The 19,906-nt window shown below is 44.6% G+C and overlaps 1 protein-coding gene across 1 annotated transcript in view; it reads left to right on the top strand.

The window, feature by feature from the left end:
* Nucleotides 1–19,906, top strand: part of ENPP3 (ectonucleotide pyrophosphatase/phosphodiesterase 3) — a 178,948-nt gene that overhangs the window by 77,250 nt on the left and 81,792 nt on the right. Inside the window, exons 12-15 of the mRNA XM_056563313.1 lie at nt 4,139–4,247; nt 13,551–13,682; nt 14,488–14,519; nt 16,313–16,440. Of these exons, the coding sequence (XP_056419288.1) occupies nt 4,139–4,247; nt 13,551–13,682; nt 14,488–14,519; nt 16,313–16,440 (401 nt within the window). The remainder of the gene's footprint in view (nt 1–4,138; nt 4,248–13,550; nt 13,683–14,487; nt 14,520–16,312; nt 16,441–19,906) is intronic.

Consider the following 19,906-nt stretch of genomic DNA (forward strand, 5'->3'; position numbering starts at 1 on the left):
TTGTAAAATTTTAACAACTGGGTCTACAAGAACATGAGAGTGTAAAAATGAAGATTTAGAATTTTCTCCTTCCTTTTGCTGCTATTCCTATGAAACACCTAAAGGGTTAAAGGGGTTATGCTGCCCTGTCTTTCGGAGCTCCGCTCACAGCGTCCGGAAGTTCATTACTCCGAACGCTGTGTGCGGGCTTCCGTGTTCGCAGCCGCCGGGCGTGACGTCACCTCGCAACGTCTCGCTCGCCCCCCTCGTGACGTCTCGCTCGCCCCCTCAACGAAAGTCTATGGGAAGGGGGCGCGACCGCTGTCACGTCCCCTTCCCATAGACTTTGGTAGAGGGGGCGGGCGTGACGTCACGAGGGGGGCGGGTGAGACGTCACGAGGGGGCGGGCGAGGGGCCGGCCGTGAACACGGAAGCCCGCACACAGCGTTCGGAGCAATGAACTTCCGGATGCTGTGAGCGGAGCTCCGAAAATTAGGGCAACGCACAGCCCCTTTAACACACTTTTTGAATGACATTTTGAATACTTTGGGGGGTGCAGTTTTTATAATGGGGTCATTTATGGGGAATTTCTAATATGAAGAAATATGGGGTATTTCTAATATGAAGAAATACCACTTAAATCCACTTCAAAACTGAACTGGTCCCTGAAAAATTTGGATTTAGAAAATTTTTTGAAAAATTGGAAAATTGCTGCTGAACTTTGAAGCCCTCTGATGTCTTCAAAAAGTAAAAACATGTCAACTTTATGATGCAAATATAAAGTAAACATATTGTATTTGTGAATCAATATATAATTTATTTGGAGAGTTTAAAAATTAGAAAAATGCTAAATTTTCTAATTCTTTATGAAATTTGGGGATTTTTCACCAAGAAAGGATGCAAGTAATGACGAAAATTTACCACTGTGTTAAAGTAGACTATGTCATGAAAAAACTGTCTTGGAATCAAAATAATCGGTAAAAGCATCCCGAAGTTATTAATGCATTAAGTGATAGTGGTCAGAATTGCAAAAAAGGGCTGCGTCCTTAAGGTGAAAAAGGGCTCAGTCCTTAAGGGGTTAAGGACCCAGGACTGTACGCCCGTGGAAATTTCGGTCCCCGCCGCACGCCGGGTGGGGCCTGGACCGGGGTGACTGCTGATATCGATCAGCAGGCACCCCGCGCAAATGCCCAGGGGTTCATCAGACACCGGCGATTTGCAGCTATTCTGGGTCATACGGGTCTATGGTGACCTGATGGCGCGGAAAATAAGGGGGATCGGGGTTGTCCAAGACACTACATATACACCCTATTACACTGTACCCCCCCCCCCCCCCCCCAATAAAAATGAAAAACGTATCGTACGGCAATGTTTCCAAAACGGAGCCTCCAGCTGTTGCAAAACAACAACTCCCAGCATTTTCGGACAGCCACTGACTGTCCAGGCATACTGGGAGTTTAGCAACAGCTGGAGGCACCCTGTTTGGGAATCACTGACATAGAATACCCCTATGTCCAGCCCTATGAAATCCCTAATGTTGTCCTCAAATGCCTATGGCGCTCTCACACTTCGGAGCCCTGTCGTATTTCAAGGAAACAGTTTAGGACCACATATGGGGTATTTTCGTAATCGGGAGAAATTGCACTACAAATTTTGGGGGGCTTTTTCTCCTTTTACCCCTTATGAAAAGGAAAAGTTGGGGGGCTACACCAGCTTGTGAGTGTAAAAACATTTTACACTAACATGCTGGTGTTGCCCCATACTTTCACAAGCGGTAAAAGAAAAAAAAGACCCCCAAAATTTGTAACGCAATTTCTCCTGAGTACGGAAATACCCCATATGTGGGCGTAAAATGCTCTGCGAGAGCAGTGAGTGCGCACTATGTACATTTGAGGCCTAAATTGGTGATTTGTACGTGGGTGGCTGATTTTACAGTGCTTCTGACATAAACGCAAAAAAATAAGTACCCACATGTGACCCCATTGTGGAAACTACACCCCTGACGGAACGTAACAAGGGGTATAGTGAGCATTAAAAATAATTTCACTAAAATGCTGATGTTACCCTAAATTTTTCTTTTTAACAAGGGAAAATAGGAAAAAAGCACCCCAAAATGTGTAACCCAATTCCTTCTGAGTAAGAACATATCCCATATCTGGATGTAAACTGCTCTGCTGGCGAACTACAGTGCTCAGAAGAGAAGGAGCGCCATTGGGCTTTTGAAGAGAAAATTTGTCCGGAATTGAAGGCCAAGTGTGTTTACAAAGCCCCCCTAGTACCAGAACAATGGACCCTCCCACATATGACCCCATTTTGGAAACTACACCCCTCACATAATGTAATAAGGGGTACAGTGAGCATTTACACCCCACAGGTGTCTGACAGATTTTTGGAACAGTGGTCCATGAAAATGAAAAATGTAATGTAATGGGGTGTAAATATTCACTGCACCCCTTATTAAATTCTGTGAGGGGGGTGTAGTTTCCAAAATGGGGTCACATGTGGGGGGTCCACTGTTCTGGCACCACAGGGGGCTTTGTAAACGCACATGGCCCCTGACTTCCATTCCAAACAAATTCTCTCTCCAAAAGCTCAATGGCGCTCCTCCTCCTATGAGCAACGTAGTGCGCCAGCAGAACACTTGACGTCCACACATGGGGTATTTCCATACTCAGAAGAAATGGGGTTACACATTTTGGGGGTCATTTTCTCCTATTACCCCTTCTAAAAAAAATTATTTGGGGGAAATCCAGCATTTTTGTGAAAAAAAAAATGTTTTCATTTACACATCCGACTACCAATAACCAATAACCATTTCCGCAAAATTTGCTTTCCAAAAGCCAAATGTTACTCCTTCTGTTCTGAGCATTTTAGTGCGCCATCAGAGCACTTGACGCCACACGTGGGGTATTTCCATACACAGAAGAGATGGGGTTACAAATTTTGGGGGGCATTTTCTCCTATTACCCCTTGTAAAAATTTTACATTTGGGGGAAAACTAGCATTTTAGTGAAAAAAAAATCATTTACACATCCAACTTTAACGAAAAGTCGTCAAACACCTGTGGGGTGTTAAGGCTCACTGTACCCCTTGTTACGTTCCTTGAGGGTTGAGGTTTTCAAAATAGTATGCCATGTGTTTTTTTTTTAAATATTTTTTGCTGTTCTGGCACCACAGGAGGTTCTTAAAACTCACTCTCCAAAACCCTACTGTCGCTCCTTTCCTTCTGAGCCCTCTAGTGCACACACAGAGCACTTGACATACACATAGGAGGTATTTCCTTACTCGAGAGAAATTGGGTTACACATTTTAGGAAGATTTCTCTCCTTTTACCCCTGTGTAAATAATTCAAAAACTGGGTCTACAAGAACATGCCAGTGTAAAAAATTAAGATTTTGAATTTTCTCCTTCAATTTGCTGATATTCCTGTGAAACACTTAAAAGGTTAACAAACCTTTTGAATGTCATTTTGAATACTTTGAGGGGTGCAGTTTCTATAATGGGCTCATTTATGGGGTATTTCTAATAAGAAGGCCCTTTAAATCCACTTCAAAACTGAACTGGTCTCTGAAAAATTTCGATTTATAAAATGTTGTGAAAAATTGAAAAATTGCTGCTGAACTTTGAAGCCCTCTGATGTCTTCCAAAAGCAAAAAAAATGTCAACTTTATGATGCAAATATAAAAAAGACATATTGTATATGTGAATCAATATATAATTTATTTGGAATATTAATTTTCCTTATAAGAAGAGAGCTTCAAAGCTTTTTTACCAAGAAATGATGCAAGTATCAACAAAATTTTACCACTAACATAAAGTAGAATACGTCACAAAAAAACTATCTCGGAATCAGAATGAAAAGTAAAAGCATCCCAGAGTTATTAATGCTTAAAGTGACAGTGGTCAGATGTGCAAAAAATGGCTGGGTCCTACACTGAACATTGTCTGGGTCCTTAAGGGGTTAAGGAAAATTCTGTATCAACGTCTGTTAATATGTTTAGATTAAACTGTGACCTTTAACCTGTTTCCTGACCTCAGTTTAGGGTGGAGTTTTGAAGGTGGCAAAGTCCCTTTAACTTTACAAGTGTCATATCTTAAAATAACAAAGAATACAGTTGGAATTTGTAGTACTGTTTTACAATATTACTATTACTTTTAGGTGATTCAGGCCTTGATACGTGCTGACAAGACTATAGCAATGCTAATGGATGGGCTGAAGCAGAGGAATCTTCATAACTGCGTGAACTTGTTATTAGTTGCTGACCATGGTATGTATTCCTACCTTGACACAACAGTGATTTTTTTATACAACATGTGCATTAATGGACACTTTCCCATAGACTTTAACCCCTTAAGGACCACGGGTGTTTCCGTTTTTGCACTTTCATTTCTTCCCCATCACCTTCTAAAAATCATAAGGCTTTCAATTTTGCACCTACAGACTCATATGAGGGCTTATTTTTTGCGCCACCATTTGTACTATGTAATGACATCACTCATTTCACCACAAAATTTACGGTGAACCCAGAAAAAAATATTTGTGGGTCAAAATTGGAAAAATGATATCCAATTTATATGTGTTTTCTTTATTTTACTACTTAAGAAAAATTATAACTACATGCACCAAAATTAGTATGTTTAAAATTGTCCTCTTCTGACCCCCATAATTATTTTATTTGGTATACGGCAGTGTTTCCCAACCTTTTTCGCGTCGTGGCACACCTCGGAATTTTTTTTTCCACGGGGCACCGCTACCGAGGTTGACGAGCAAGAAAAAAAAAAAAATGAAAAATGGTAAAAAACGCCATGCACTATATCTATTTATCAGTGGGTATGTAGTTTAAAGTGCTGCTTTATTGAGCAACTCACCAATGACGTCTTCTCTAATTTGCATCATTGCCTTCTCTTCTCCATCTGGTCCGGGCCATCATCACGATTTCTTCCACACACAATTCTTCACCGTTAAACCTGCAAAACAAACCTATTAGGCGCCGAACTTTTTTTTCTTTTTTTTTTACATGGATGACAGAGGGGTGTAGAGGGGTGGACATGGGTGACAGAGCGGTTTAGAGGGGTGTAGAGGAGTGTACAGAGGGGTGTAGAGGAGCATACATGGGTGACAGAGGGGTGTAGAGGAGCGTACATGGGTAACAGGGGTGTAGAAGAGTGTACATGGGTGACAGAGGGGTGTAGAGGAGTGTACATGGGTGACAGAGGGGTGTAGAGAAGTGTAGATGGATGACAGAGGGTTGTAGAGAAGTGTACATGGGTGACAGAGGGGTGTAGAGGAGTGTACATGGGTGACAGAGGGGTGTAGAGAAGTGTACATGGATGACAGAGGGGTGTAGAGGAGTGTACAGAGGGGTGTAGGGAGGTGTACAAGGGTGATAGATGGGTGTAAAAGAGTGAACATGGGTGACGGGGCATAGGGGTGACAGAGGGGTGGACATGGGTGACAGGAGGGTGGACAGGGGAGATGGGGTCAGAGGGGTGGACAAGGGGGTAAAAGAGGGACAGGAGTGACAGAGAGGGGTGGACTGGGGTGACAAAGGGACAGATGGGTGAACAGGAGGGTGGACATGGGTGACAGAGTAGACTACGGGGGTAGACAGGGGGGTAAACATGAGTGACAGGGATGGACAGGGGAGTGGGCAAGGCAGACATGGATGACAGGAGGGTGGACATGGGTGACGGGGATGATAGGTGGGGGGACATGTGTGAGTGCGGGTGGACATGAGTGATGGGGGGGTGGACATGGGTGACAGGAAGGTGAACATGGGTGACAGGGTGGGGTGTGGACATGGGTGACAGGGAAGGGTGGACATGAGTGACAGGGAGAGTGGACATGGGTGACAGGGAGAGTGGACATGGGTGATAGGGGGGGTGGACATGGGTGACAGGGAAGTGGACATGGGTGACAGGGGGGTTGACATGGGTGACGGGGTGGACATGGGTGACAGGGGGGTGGATATGGGTGACAGGGGGGTGAATAGGGGGTGGACATGGGTGACAGGGGAGGGTGGACACGGGTGACAGGGGGGGTGGACATGGGTGACAGGGAGGCAGGGAGGGTGGACATGGGTGACAGGGGGGGTGGACATGGGTGACAGGGGGTCAGAGGGGTGGACAAGGGGGTAAAAGAGGGACAGGAGTGGCAGAGAGGGGTGGACTGGGGTGACAAAGGGACAGATGGGTGAACAGGAGGGTGGACATGGGTGACAGGGGGGTGGACATGGATGACAGGGGGGGTGGACATGGGTGACAGGGAAAGTGGACATGGGTGACAGGGGGGTGAATAGGGGGTGGACATGGGTGACAAGGATGTGATCAGAGGGGTGGACAATGGAGGGTGTACATGGGTGACAGGGATGGGCAGGGGTGACAGAGGGCTGGTTGGGGGGTGGACATGGATGACAGGAGAGTGGACATGGGAGACCGGGGGTCAGAGGGGTGGACAAGGGGGTAAAAGAGGGACAGGAGTGGCAGAGAGGGGTGGACTGGGGTGACAAAGGGACAGATGGGTGAACAGGAGGGTGGACATGGGTGACAGGGGGGTGGACATGGATGACAGGGGGGGTGGACATGGGTGACAGGGAAAGTGGACATGGGTGACAGGGGGGTGAATAGGGGGTGGACATGGGTGACAAGGATGTGATCAGAGGGGTGGACAATGGAGGGTGTACATGGGTGACAGGGATGGGCAGGGGTGACAGAGGGCTGGTTGGGGGGTGGACATGGATGACAGGAGAGTGGACATGGGAGACCGGGGGTCAGAGGGGTGGACAAGGGGGTAAAAGAGGGACAGGAGTGACAGAGAGGGGTGGAATGGGGTGACAAAGGGACAGATGGGTGAACAGGAGGGTGGACATGGGTGACAGAGTATACTACGGGGGTAGAAGGGGGGGGTAAACATGAGTGACAGGGATGGACAGGGGAGTGGACAAAGCAGACATGGATGACAGGAGGGTGGACATGGGTGACGGGGATGATAGGTGGGGGAACATGTGTGAGAGGGGGTGGACATGAGTGACGGGAGGGTGGACATGGGTGACAGGAAGGTGAACATGGGTGACAGGGGGGGTGTGGACATGAGTGACAGGGAGGGTGAACATGGGTGACAAGGGAGGGTGGACATGGGTGACAAGGAAGGGTGGACATAGGTGACAGGGGGGGTGGACATGGGTGACAGGGGAGGGTGGACATGGGTGACAGGGGGGTGGACATGGGTGACAGGGAGGCAGGGGGGTGGACATGGGTGACAGGAAGGTGAACATGGGTGACAGGGGGGGTGTGGACATGGGTGACAGGAAGGTGAACATGGATGACAGGGGAGGGTGGACATGGGTGACAGGGGAGGGTGGACATGGGTGACAGGGGGGGTGGACATGGGTGACAGGGGAGGGTGGACATGGGTGACAGGGGGGGTGGACATGGGTGACAGGGTGACAGGTGACATGGGTGACAGGTCTGAGGAATGATGGGCGACGCTCCGTCCTTGATACGCGTTACATGTAATAAATACTTTCATCTTATACCTTGGTTGTGGACAGCGCTGTAATATCCCTATTACCTGTGCACCACATATAGTGCACATTTTTCACTTCATGTTCCCTATGCCTAGCCAAGGGCGGGATAAGCTGCAGTCCTAGGTGGATATCCAGGTGGAGTCTCCATCCCAGCCATCCGAAAGGATTACATGCCTGCTAGAGCGTTGTGCCTCTATAGCACAACATCATCTGGTGAGTCTCTCTATTATCAGGGGCTCACCTTCTTTTGTCTATTGTCCTTCACAGTGGAGCACTTCTCCATCCTTTTTATTTCACATGGGTGACAGGGAGGCAGGGAGGGTGGACATGGGTGACAGGGGGGGTGGACATGGGTGACAGGGGGTCAGAGGGGTGGACAAGGGGGTAAAAGAGGGACAGGAGTGACAGAGAGGGGTGGACTGGGGTGACAAAGGGACAGATGGGCGAACAGGAGGGTGGACATGGGTGACGGGGGTGTGGACATGGGTTACAGGGAAGGGTGGACATGAGTGACAGGGAGGGTGGACAGGGGTGACAGGGAGGGTTGACATTGGTGACTGGGGGGGTTGACATGGGTGACTGGGGGGGGTGGACATGGGTGACTGGCGGGGTGGACATGGGTGACGGGGGGGGGTGGACATGGGTGACACGGGGGGTGGACATGGGTGACGGGGAGGGTGGACATGGGTGGCAGGGAGGGTGGACATGGGTGGCAGGGAGGGTGGACATGGGTGGCAGGGGGGTGGACATGGGTGATAGAGATGGACAGGGGGGGTGGACATGAGTGACGGGGGGGGGGGTAGAGGGTGGACCTGGGTGACGGTGGGGGGATTTAGACAGGGTTGAGAAGGTGAACAGAGGGGTAGAAAGGGTACGGTACCTTAAGCAAACCGGCCCGCGCAGCTTACAGTTCCACAGCAGGCATGGGAGTCCGGAGCAGGTGCAGCTCGTTCCGCCCCAGGGCACCATTTTCGGCTCACTGCGCGGCAAGGGAGAGGGGGACGGAGGGGGACGCAGAAGACGGAGGGTGAAGGAGGGGGACACAGGGAACAGAAGGGGAAGGAGGGGAACACGGGGGACGCGGGGGACGCGGGAGACGCAGGAGACGCAGGGGGACGCTGTGTGAGCAGTGCGCACGCAGACTTCCCTTCCCCCCTGCGCCGTCTGGCCGGGGCGGGACATTTAAAAAAAAAAAAAAAATTATTATTTTTTTTTAATCACGGCAAAATCCCGCGGCACCACGGACAGTGCTGAACGGCACACACGTGTGCCGCGGCACCGCGGTTGGGAATCGCTGGTATACGGGGTGGAACAAGGGCTAATTCTGTGCGCCGTGTTCTGAAGCTTTTATGGGTACCATGATTGTTTTATCTGAGTATTTAATCACTTTTTATAATTTTTTTTAGGGTATAGAAAGTGACCAATAATACTTAATTTTGGACTTTGGAATTTTTTTTACGTGTACGTCATTGACCGTGCGGTTTAATTAAACTTATTTTAATTTATTTAAACTTATTAAACTATTAGATGCCGCTGTCAGCTTTGACAGCGTCGATCTAAAGGATTAGTAGCTGGCCATGGCGATCGCTGCATGTCAACTATTAACGCCGGCCCTCAGCTACAAGAATCAGCTGGGGGCTGGGCGGTATGGCTCAGGCTCGAGTTTGGAGCCTGCGCCATACCTGCTTAACGGCCTTAATGGTTGTTAAGGGGTTAAAGGGGTACTCCGCCCCTTGAGAGCTTATCCCCTATCCAAAGGGACCCCCGCGATCTCTCCTGCAGCATCCCCCATTTCTCAGCTGCACAGAGCAAGGATCGCTCTGTGGCTGATGATGGGCGATGCAGGGGATGGAGTATCGTGATGACACGGCTCCTCCTCCTTGTGACACCATACCCCGCCCCCTTAATGCAAGTCTATGGGAGGGGGCGTGATGGCCACCCCGCCCCCTACCATAGACTTGCATTGAGGGGGCGGTTGGGGCATGACATCACGAGGGGTGGAGCTGTGATGTCACGATACTCCGTCCCCTGCATTGCCCATCATCAGCAACATAGTGATTATCTTATCTATCAATTTATTGACAAAGGCTCTGTTGAAAATTTGTTCTAGTTCCTGTTTAAATTTACATGTAGGGTTCGCCAATAGTAATAGTATGTGTTTTTGTCACTAAGCAGATTCAGGCACATCTTGATGTATTTTTTTCTATCCAAAATCACCAAGTTACCTCCTTTATCTGAAGGTTTAATAAGGATGTCCTTATTGCATTGTAGTTCTTTCCATGCCTTTCTTTCGCCCCTGGATAGATTGTCTCTTCCCCGGGGTGGTGGGAGAGCCCTGAGATCCCTCAAAACTAGATCCAAAAATACATCAATATGTGCTGTTTCACCAATCACCGGGAATGTTTTGTTCTTAAGTCTGCAATCAGAGAAGGGGCCCTCATTAGTTGGCTCCTCGTTTGACTACATGAGTTCCACCAGATCCCTGGTGGTTCTCAGATCCTCAACTGTCAAACCCTGCTCGTGAGCCTCCTTTCTTTCCTTTACGGTATTTATGCCATTTTAGCTTCCGCCTGAAGAGGCATAGATCTTTGGTCCATTCAAACGAGTCAAATCTGACAGTTGGGACAAATGATAGACCCTTATAGAGTAATTGCAACTGAAAATTGGTTAGTTGATATTCAGATAAATTTACAATTTGTGGGGCATAATGCTTTTTTCCTTTTATTAGGGATTTTGAGGAGGGCGCAGTTGGTATGGGTCCCTCTCCAAAAAAGATGAAGAAGCAGACGAGGAGGAGGGAGCTGCGGGGGGGCCACATATTCTATTATTGCCTCTTGCTCTTCCCCTATTCCTGCACCCTCTACTTCTTCCTGATCCCCATTCTCTTCCCCCTCTAATACTAGGTTTCTCACTCTCTGAGATGTCTGTGTCTGTGGTTGATACCTCTGTATCCAATTCCTTATTAGTACCCTTTTCTAGTACTGAATAAACCTTATTATCTTTAAAATCCTGGAGATCCCTAATACATTGGGCGTGCTTCCGCTCTTTTAGTTGGTATTGGAAGCGTTCAATGTTGTTCTGTAACTGTGTCTCTTTGTTATTAAACTCAGGGCCTGATTTGAATTTTATGGCCACTTCTCTCTGTGCTTGCAGTTTAGTCTGGGCCTGTTCTAGGTTCGCTTTTTCTTCCTCTAAGAGGATATTAAGAAATTTTAGCGAACAGTTTGTCGCCTCCTGTTCCCATTTGTTGAGAACTCCCTGGGTTCTAAGTCTAGCTGCTGGTAATACTGGAACTCTTAGCCCTCTTGGAACTGTTCCGTTTTTAATATAATTTTCGAAACCTTGAACCTCCCAGAATGATATGGAGAACTGTTTATAACACACTGTTAACTCTCTGAAAGCAGACCTAATCGAGGGTGTATACTTCGGCTGCGTGTAAACTTTGTCAGAAAAGACCTCCTTCACCTCACTTAACCAAATGGCAGTATCCACAGTGTTGCTAAGAAATCCAGCCATAACAACTGTTATTTCTCTTAAATCAATAATTATGATGAGTAAAGTAATGGCCTCATCCTCCCCACTAGGTGGTACTATCCGGCAAGCTAGATAAGAAAAAACTAATAATGATATATAGATAGTGCCTAAAACATAACTTTTAATGTGTGTTTATATCTAAAAAACACACCAAAAATTCGAAGTGAGCTCATCACCATTAAAACAAGTATCAAACAGCAAGCTGATAACTTAGTCTGAGCCAATAGTTTTCCAGACTCAGTTATCCTCAAAATAATATACTACAGAGGAAATGCTTTTCTTTTCGGATTTCTCTGATGTCATGACCACAGTGCTCTCTGCTGACCTCTGCTGTCCATTTTAGGAACTGTCCAGAGCAGCATATGTTTGCTATGGGGATTTTTTCCTGCTCTAGACAGTTCCAAAAATGGACAGAGATGTCAGCAGAGAGCACTGTGGTCATGACATCAGAGAAATCCAAAAAGAAAAGCATTTCTTCTGTAGTATATAGCCCCTACAGTACAGTACTAAAGTACTGGAAGGATTAAGATTTTTTAATAGAAGTAATTTACAAATGTGTTTAACTTTCTGGCACCAGTTCATTTAAAAAAATAAGTTTTCCACGGGAGTACCCCTTTAACCCCTTAACGACGCAGGACGTATATTTACGTCCTGCGCCGGCTCCCGCGATATGAAGCGGGATCGCGCCGCGATCCCGCATCATATCGCGTTGGTCCCGGCGCTAATCAACGGCCGGGACCCGCGGCTAATACCACACATCGCCGATCGCGGCGATGTGCGGTATTAACCCTTTAGAAGCGGCGGTCAAAGCTGACCGCCGCTTCTAAAGTGAAACTGAAAGTATCCCGGCTGCTCAGTCGGGCTGTTCGGGACCGCCGCGGTGAAATAGCGGCGTCCCGAACAGCTGATCGGACACCGGGAGGGCTCTTACCTGCCTCCTCGGTGTCCGATCGACGAATGACTGCTCCGTGCCTGAGATCCAGGCAGGAGCAGTCAAGCGCCAATAATGCTGATCACAGGCGTGTTAATACACGCCTGTGATCAGGATGAGAGATCAGTGTGTGCAGTGTTATAGGTCCCTATGGGACCTATAACATTGCAAAAAAAAAGTAAAAAAAAAGTGTTAATAAAGGTCATTTAACCCCTTCCCTAATAAAAGTTTGAATCACCCCCCTTTTCCCATAAAAAAAATAAAACAGTGTAAAAAAAAATAAAAATAAACATATATGGTATCGCCGCGTGCGTAAATGTCCGAACTATAAAAATATATCATTAATTAAGCCGTACGGTCAATGGCGTACGCGCAAAAAAATTCCAAAGTCCAAAAAAGCGTATTTTGGTAACTTTTTATAACATTAAAAAATGAATAAAAAGTGATCAAAAAGTCAGATCAAAACAAAAATCACACCAATAAAAACTTCAGATCACGGCGCAAAAAATGAGTCCTCATACCGCCCCGTACGTGGCAAAATAAAAAAGTTATAGGGGTCAGAAGATGACATTTTTAAACATATAAATTTTCCTGCATGTAGTTATGATTTTTTCCAGAAGTGCGACAAAATCTAACCTATATAAGTAGGGTATCATTTTAACCGTATGGACCTACAGAATAATGATAAGGTGTAATTTTTACCGAAATATGCACTGCGTAGAAACGGAAGCCCCCAAAAGTTACAAAATGGCGTTTTTTTTTCGATTTTGTCGCACAATAATTTTTTTTCCGTTTCGCCGTGCATTTTTGGGTAAAATGACTAATGTCACTGCAAAGTAGAATTGGCGACGCAAAAAATAAGCGGGCGCGCCCCCTTCCTATAGACTTTCGTTGAGGGGGCGGGCGAAACGTCACGAGGGGCCGGGCGTGACGTCACCCCCGGCAGCTGCGAACACGGAAGCCTGCACACAGCGTTCGGAGTAATGAACTTCCGGATGCTGTGAGCGGAGCTCCGAAAGTCAGGGAAATGCACAAACCCTTTAAGGCCTCTTTCACACTACTGTTATGCCCCGTCAATAATGGGCACCAAACTCTCTCTTTTTTTTTTTTGGGAGTTTGACGGACGTTATTTTGATGGGTCATAACGGGTCCTAATGGACCCCATTATAGTCAATGGGGTCCATCGGGCGCCGCTATTTTTAGACAGAATAGTGGGAGAAAAAGACGGTGCAAGCACAATTTTTTATTCCTGCTATTCGCAATCCTAAAATAACAGGCTTCACACTGCCGGAGACAAATTGCATTGTGAATGTAGCCTAATTCTCCAATTGTATCCGATCGACCCGCAACTGAACAAAATGGTAAGGAAGACAGTCTTACCAGATTTGCATCTCTCTCTCTCTCTCTCTCTCTGTAAAAATAAAGTAAAACTGTAATACTGTGGGAAATGATCAGATTTACTAATAATATGTATTGGAGATAATTTCGGCTACTCGCACGTCTAATGTTTTTCTCTCAGAATCGACAAATTTTATGTTATAAGTAGTATTTATTGATTTGAACTTTTCCTTTTCTTCAAGGAATGGAAAAAACCTATTGTGAACAGCTGGAGTTTATGACCAATTACTTTCCATCCATTAATTTTTTTTACCTGTATGATGGACCAGCAGCTCGTATCCGTGCAAGGAATGTCCCCCAGGATTACTTAACTTGTAAGAACAATGCATTGCTCAGATATTATTTATGGTAAATTATTTAAGTACATTTTTTATGAATCAAATCAAATCACCAAGGATGATATACCACCTTGCTTATATATTTGTTAACCCGTGTACCTGTCTTGTATGCATAAAAGTACATCTAAGCCAGTAAAAGTGTTCAATTTGAGATTTTATTAAAGATGTAGAAACAGGAAAGACCTAGTGTAAAAGGGGGTTGGCCTATCCGCACATCTAATTTATCAACAAGCTGACTTATATTGAAGCTGGTGTCGAGAGAGTGTGGGGCAGCTGCAGCAACGGCTAATTCATTAAAAGGCCAGAGCCTCTTATTGAATCGGCCAAATGCTACAGCTTCCAGGTGTAAAATGCCAGTCTTAGTAAATCACCCCCTATATTTATGATGCACCCAAAAGTTCATTGGCCTCAATGAGAGGCAGGGAACAGCGCCGAAAAGAAATTACATTTCATAAAATTCCATTGGAGATTCAGGGGCGCAAATTCAATTTTTTACAATCCAAGAAATATATGAAATGGTTTACCCTGTTTTTGGTGTCTTTTCAGGCTGGGGTTTTTCACTTTTAAGAGGTTAAATACATAAAGACCACCAAAGTTTCATTATGTGTATAAAGACATTCATGCATATTAGGGAAAATGTACTATGAAAAATGTAAAAAAAAAAAAACAGGAAACATAGTACACCAGGCCATATAAATGCTTTATTGAATTGTTAAAAATGTTTCAAATGATTATGGTCTGTTGGAAGCGTAACATTTTTTTTTCCTAATATTTTTAACAGTTGATTCAGAAGGAGTTGTAAAAAACCTTACTGTAAGTATGTTTAAACTCAATTTGGTACACTTTAACAAAACACATAGGGGGGATTTATCAAAACCTGTAGAGAGGCAAGGTTGCCCAGTTGCCCATAGCAACCAATCAGATCGCTTCTTTCATTTTTCACAGGCCTTGTTAAGAATGAAATCTGATTGGTTTCTATGGGTAATTAGGCAACTTTGCCTCTCCACAGGTTATGATAAGTCGCCCCCATAGTAGTCAGTGATAGTTCTTGTTGCAGTAACAGAAAATGCCACCAGGTGTCAATAGTTCTTCAAACAGTGCAAAATTACTGTATTACAGAAACTGGTAAATATGCAGCTTCTAAAATCCATCGATTTTTTCAGTTTGATAAACATTCAGTGTGGTAAAATTCCTTCAGTCTGATTTAGGCAGCTAGAATACAAGTTATTTTTATGCCATTTCCGAGCACCATAGAGGCCTATGGTGTAGTAAATCTGGTTCCAATGAATTATGAGGTTTGGGTGTTGTATCCATGTTACAAAAAGCACCCATATCAACTATTGCCTGATAGCACCCTTAGTCTGTCATTTGTACAAGTTTTAGACTTTGTAGAGCTCGAACCACAAAAGGAAACTTATGACCCCAAACTGCAGGTAAGGCCCCTTTCACACTATAAGAATTAATCCGTAATGAACGTCCGTCATAAAAATCTTGAAAATCGGCCGTTAAACGGCCGTTAGAAAATCCCTAACTGCCGTTAGAGAATCCCATTATAGTCTATGGGATTTTTCGAATAGCCGTTTTGACCCGTTATCACCCGTTATTATGTGATGGGCGAATGAACGGAAGAAATAGTGTATGCAAAATAATGGCCGTTATTAATAACAGGCGATAACGTATTAAAACGGTCTAGTTTACAGGTAAGTAGGTGTTTCCAGTAAGTAGACAGGTCCCCCTTTGAATTTTTCCCCATTAGGTAGGTTGCCGCAAGTATGTAATTTTCTCAGTATATAGGTGCCCCCAGTAGGTAGTTTCCATTCTGTAGATATGCGCCAAGTAGGTATTTCATCCCTGTAAAGGGGCCCCTAGTATGTAATTTGCACAGTATATGGGTCCTCAGTTAGTAGTCTTCCCTTCTAGATAGCCCCCAGAAGGTACTGTTAATTAGCCCCAGCAGGAAGTTTTCTAGTATATAGGCCCCCAGATAGATAGTTCAGCTGGTTGATGGCTCCCAGTAGGTAGGTTCCCTGTCTTCAAGATTAAAAAAATAGAAACAAACATACTCACCTCAGCTCCTGGCTCCCCTGCAATCACTGATACTTTTCTATCTTCATGCCTCTAGCCACTAGCAGTCTTGGAGTGTCCATTCATTCAGGACGATGACCCTTCCTTCAGTGATGTCATCCCAGTTGCTGAAGGCATAAAGCTGTCTCCGGCCTAGAAGATCAGTGCCAATAAAGACAGATATGTTTTCAAATGGATCCCCAAGAATCCTCATAATGGGACCTGTGAGGTTTTCTTAGATTCCAGTAGTTTTTTAGTGTCAAAAGGAGAGTTTTATTAAAACATAAAGTCAAAAACAACAACAAGGCAAAGCTAAAACATAGGTAAAATAGTCAGTACAATCACAATCAGTCAACTACATTGGCAAGATTCCAGTAGTTTTGTCAGCAAGATTAGCACTGTAGACTATTAGAGAGAGAATAATAGTTATGTGAATGTCAAAGATAAATTTTAATAAATATATTTTGCATTGTTTATATGTATATTTATAGTTACGTGTTTATTCATAAACAGAATTTCTGTTTAATTCTTTACCTATACAGTGTCGGAAGACAGATCAGCATTTTAAACCTTACATGAAGCATGACCTGCCTAAGCGATTTCATTATGCCAACCATATTCGTATTGATAAAGTTCATCTTTACGTGGACAGGCAGTGGCTTGTTGTAAGGTACCGTAAGAAGAAAATTACAATTATCATACTTTTTTTATATCTGACCCATAAAAAAGCATTGAAACATCACCAGGGTTTATCAGTCAAACCAGAATCGCCTTTATGGTAGGGTCACATGTGCCGTATTTTGCTACATATTTGCTGCTGCATATTTTCCTACCCATTGAAGCCAATGGGAAGCAAAATCAGCTGCATATTTTGCTACTCATTGACTTCAATGAGTAGGAAAATATGCAACAGCAAAATACGGCACGTGTGACCCTACCTTTAAAGAAGTAGTCTCATGGATAAAAACTGTGCAGTGAGGACAAGCAGGGCCCTGTACACTGAGGACAAGCAGGGCTATGTACAGTTAAGACAAGCAGGGCTCTGTACACTGAGGACAAGCAGGGCTCTGTGCACTAAGGACAAGCAGGGCCCTGTACACTGAGGACAAGCAGGGTTCTGTACACTGAGGACCAGCAGAACTCTGTACACTGAGGACCAGCAGGGCTCTGTACACTGAGGACAAGCAGGGCTCTGTACACCTAGGACAAGCAGGGCTCTGTACACTGAGGACAAGAAGGGCTCTGTACACTGAGGACAAGAAGGGCTCTGTGCACTGAGGACAAGCAGGGTTCTGTACACTGAGGACCAGCAGAACTCTGTACACTGAGGACCAGCAGGGCTCTGTACACTGAGGACAAGCAGGGCTCTGTACACTGAGGACAAGCAGGGCTCTGTACACTGAGGACAAGCAGGGCTCTGTACACTGAGGGCAAGCAGGACTAAGTGCAATGAGGACAAGCAGGGCTCTGTACACTGAGGACAAGCAGGGCTCTGTGCACTGAGGACAAGCAGAGCTCTGTACACTGAGGACAAACAGGGCTAAGTGCAGTGAGGACAAGCAGAACTCTGTGCATAGAGGACAAGCAGGACTCTGTGCACTGAGGACAAGCAGGGCTTTATGCAGTGAAGCTCTGTAACACACTCCTGGCTCACACATCAGGATGATTGACAAGCCAGGAGCCTGCATAGAGCCCTGTTTGTCCTGCCCTCACTTCCTGTATTTGGACTCCTCACAGAGACACGCATGCAATAGCTGCAGGGATAGCATTTTTTTTCACTCAAAAATATATATTTTTAACCAATGTACAAATATGCATATAAAAAGTTTTTGCTAACCATAGGTACACTTTAAAGGGGTACTACCGTGGAAAGCTTTTTTTTTTTTTTTCTTTTTTTAAATCAACTGGTGCCAGAAAGTTAACCAGATTTGTAAATCACTTCTATTAAAAAATCTTAATCCTTCCAGTACTCTTTAGGGGCTGTATACTAAAGAGAAATCCAAAAAAGAAATGCATTTCCTGTGATGTCCTAACCACAGTGCTCTCTGTTGACCTCTGCTGTCCATTTTAGGAACTGGAGAAAATCCCCATAGCAAATATATGCTTCTCTGAACAGTTCCTAAAATGGACAGCAGAGGTCAGCAGAGAGCACGGTGGTCAGGACATCACAGGAAATGCATTTCTTTTTGGATTTCTCTTTAGTATACAGCCCCTAAAAAGTACTGGAAAGATTAAGATTTTTTAATAGAAGTGATTTACAAATCTGTTTAACTTTCTGGCACAAGTTGATTTAAAAAAAAAAGTTTTCTATGGTAGTACCCCTTTAAAAGGAAGAGAACCCATCTGCACAGCTCTTTTGGGGTTTTTGTACTTATCTGTACAGAAATGGGTGTTGTTTGGGTCAGAGGCTTTTGAATTGAGTCTGAATAGTCCCCAGGGAGCAATGCCTGGCCTATGAGACTTTTAACACTATCTGGAAGTCTCTTCAAGGAGAAACACTATCCCATCAGACCTGTGATATGTCAGATCATAGTATTGTTGAGACTGTGTGAGTTGGGACCACCATCATTGCAAGAACAAAGTAAACAAAGCTTTTTATTTCTTATGTCTGACTGCATTGTTTATTTTTGCATTGTCTCACTGATATGCCAAATAATAAACACTTAGAGCCATCTGAGAAAACGTATACAACGAAAACAAATCTTGCAATTTTTATGCTGCTGATTATTTCTTTATGCTTGTGAAGAGACTTTGTAGCAAAACCAAGATATGCCATTGGTAGAATATTTGCCAATATTTAGTTTATTGGTATCCACATTGTCATAAAAGGGAGCACTAATGTACCTGTATGTAAGATTAATAATCCATAAGGTAGTGTGAACCCATACTTTTTTAATCTTCTAAATTTTCTTGCATAAATTCAGTACTTTGTCACTTTCGCAGACAAATTTACATAATAATCAGTACAATATTAGTTGTTGCAAATAACATTCATGTACTGTATCTATAGATATGATATTTAAGGGGATCTGTCCATTCCCCTGACATGACAGTTTTAGTAAATTCTTGAAACTCTACACTGTAAATACCGATTGGGCAGTGTCAATATGTAGGGACCTACCCCATAGACAAAAAATTGTAAAACCCAGGTTATTCCTTTATTCCTTATAGTAATAATGACAGAATGGGGGCAACACGGATGGGCAGATTTACTGATTTAATTTGCCTTTATTGTCTGTTATCCTGATGTGTGTGTACTTTCCTCTTGCCAGATTTACTAATGTGGCACCTTGGTAATTATTGTAAATATTGTTCAAAATTATGTAGATATTTATACTGATATCTACCAACCACAGTCTTAATGAATTTCAAGCAAGAATTAAATCATAAAACAGAGGGCAAGTGCTATATAACATAAATCATATAAACCACCACTACAGAGTCAGTGGAGACTCCTGGAGCCCTAGATGTGGGTCTCCTAGGAGACGGACGTATATAAGTATACCCTACACCAGCTGGTTAAAGGTCCAAGGTACAAATGTAAGCCAGGTCTATGTAAATGCTTAGAAAGAATCTCACACCACCAGCACAGACCTACACGTTTTGTTCCAGCGGTCTATGTGGTCTCTTTATGGGCATTAAGGGGGTGCATAAATAAAAACGGATATGAGATAAAGCAACAGACCACATTAGGAGCTGCCTATAGCATCACACTTGTAAAAAAGGTTGTCCTGGAGACTAACAAGAGTTTGTAGACCCCAATAAATACAAATGGATGGACAGGGGACCGGCCACCTCCTAGCAAGAGCACAGGGAGGGGTTAGAAAGCGTAGACCTAGTGACACTAACTTCTAGCGCTGTTATATCCTATTTTGAGCACTGTGCCGAGGCGGGGTGGCCATCCTAAAAAGGGTGGTCCCTCTCTGGAACCTAGGCTACAAATCCCTGGAATACCCTGTTCTGGGGGTTGGTCTAACTCAAGGGTGATTACATCACTGGCTGCCTGACGTAACACCCCTTACCTGAGTCTCCTGCTGTCCAAAAGAATCAAATAAAGTCTGTAAAACAGAACTGTTCATTGAGATCCCTAGGGGAAACTGTATCCAAAGTACAGATCCAGTGTGTAATAGTCTATG

Source organism: Hyla sarda, chromosome 3, assembly GCF_029499605.1.
Source record: "Hyla sarda isolate aHylSar1 chromosome 3, aHylSar1.hap1, whole genome shotgun sequence".
NCBI classification, from domain to species: Eukaryota; Metazoa; Chordata; class Amphibia; order Anura; family Hylidae; genus Hyla; species Hyla sarda.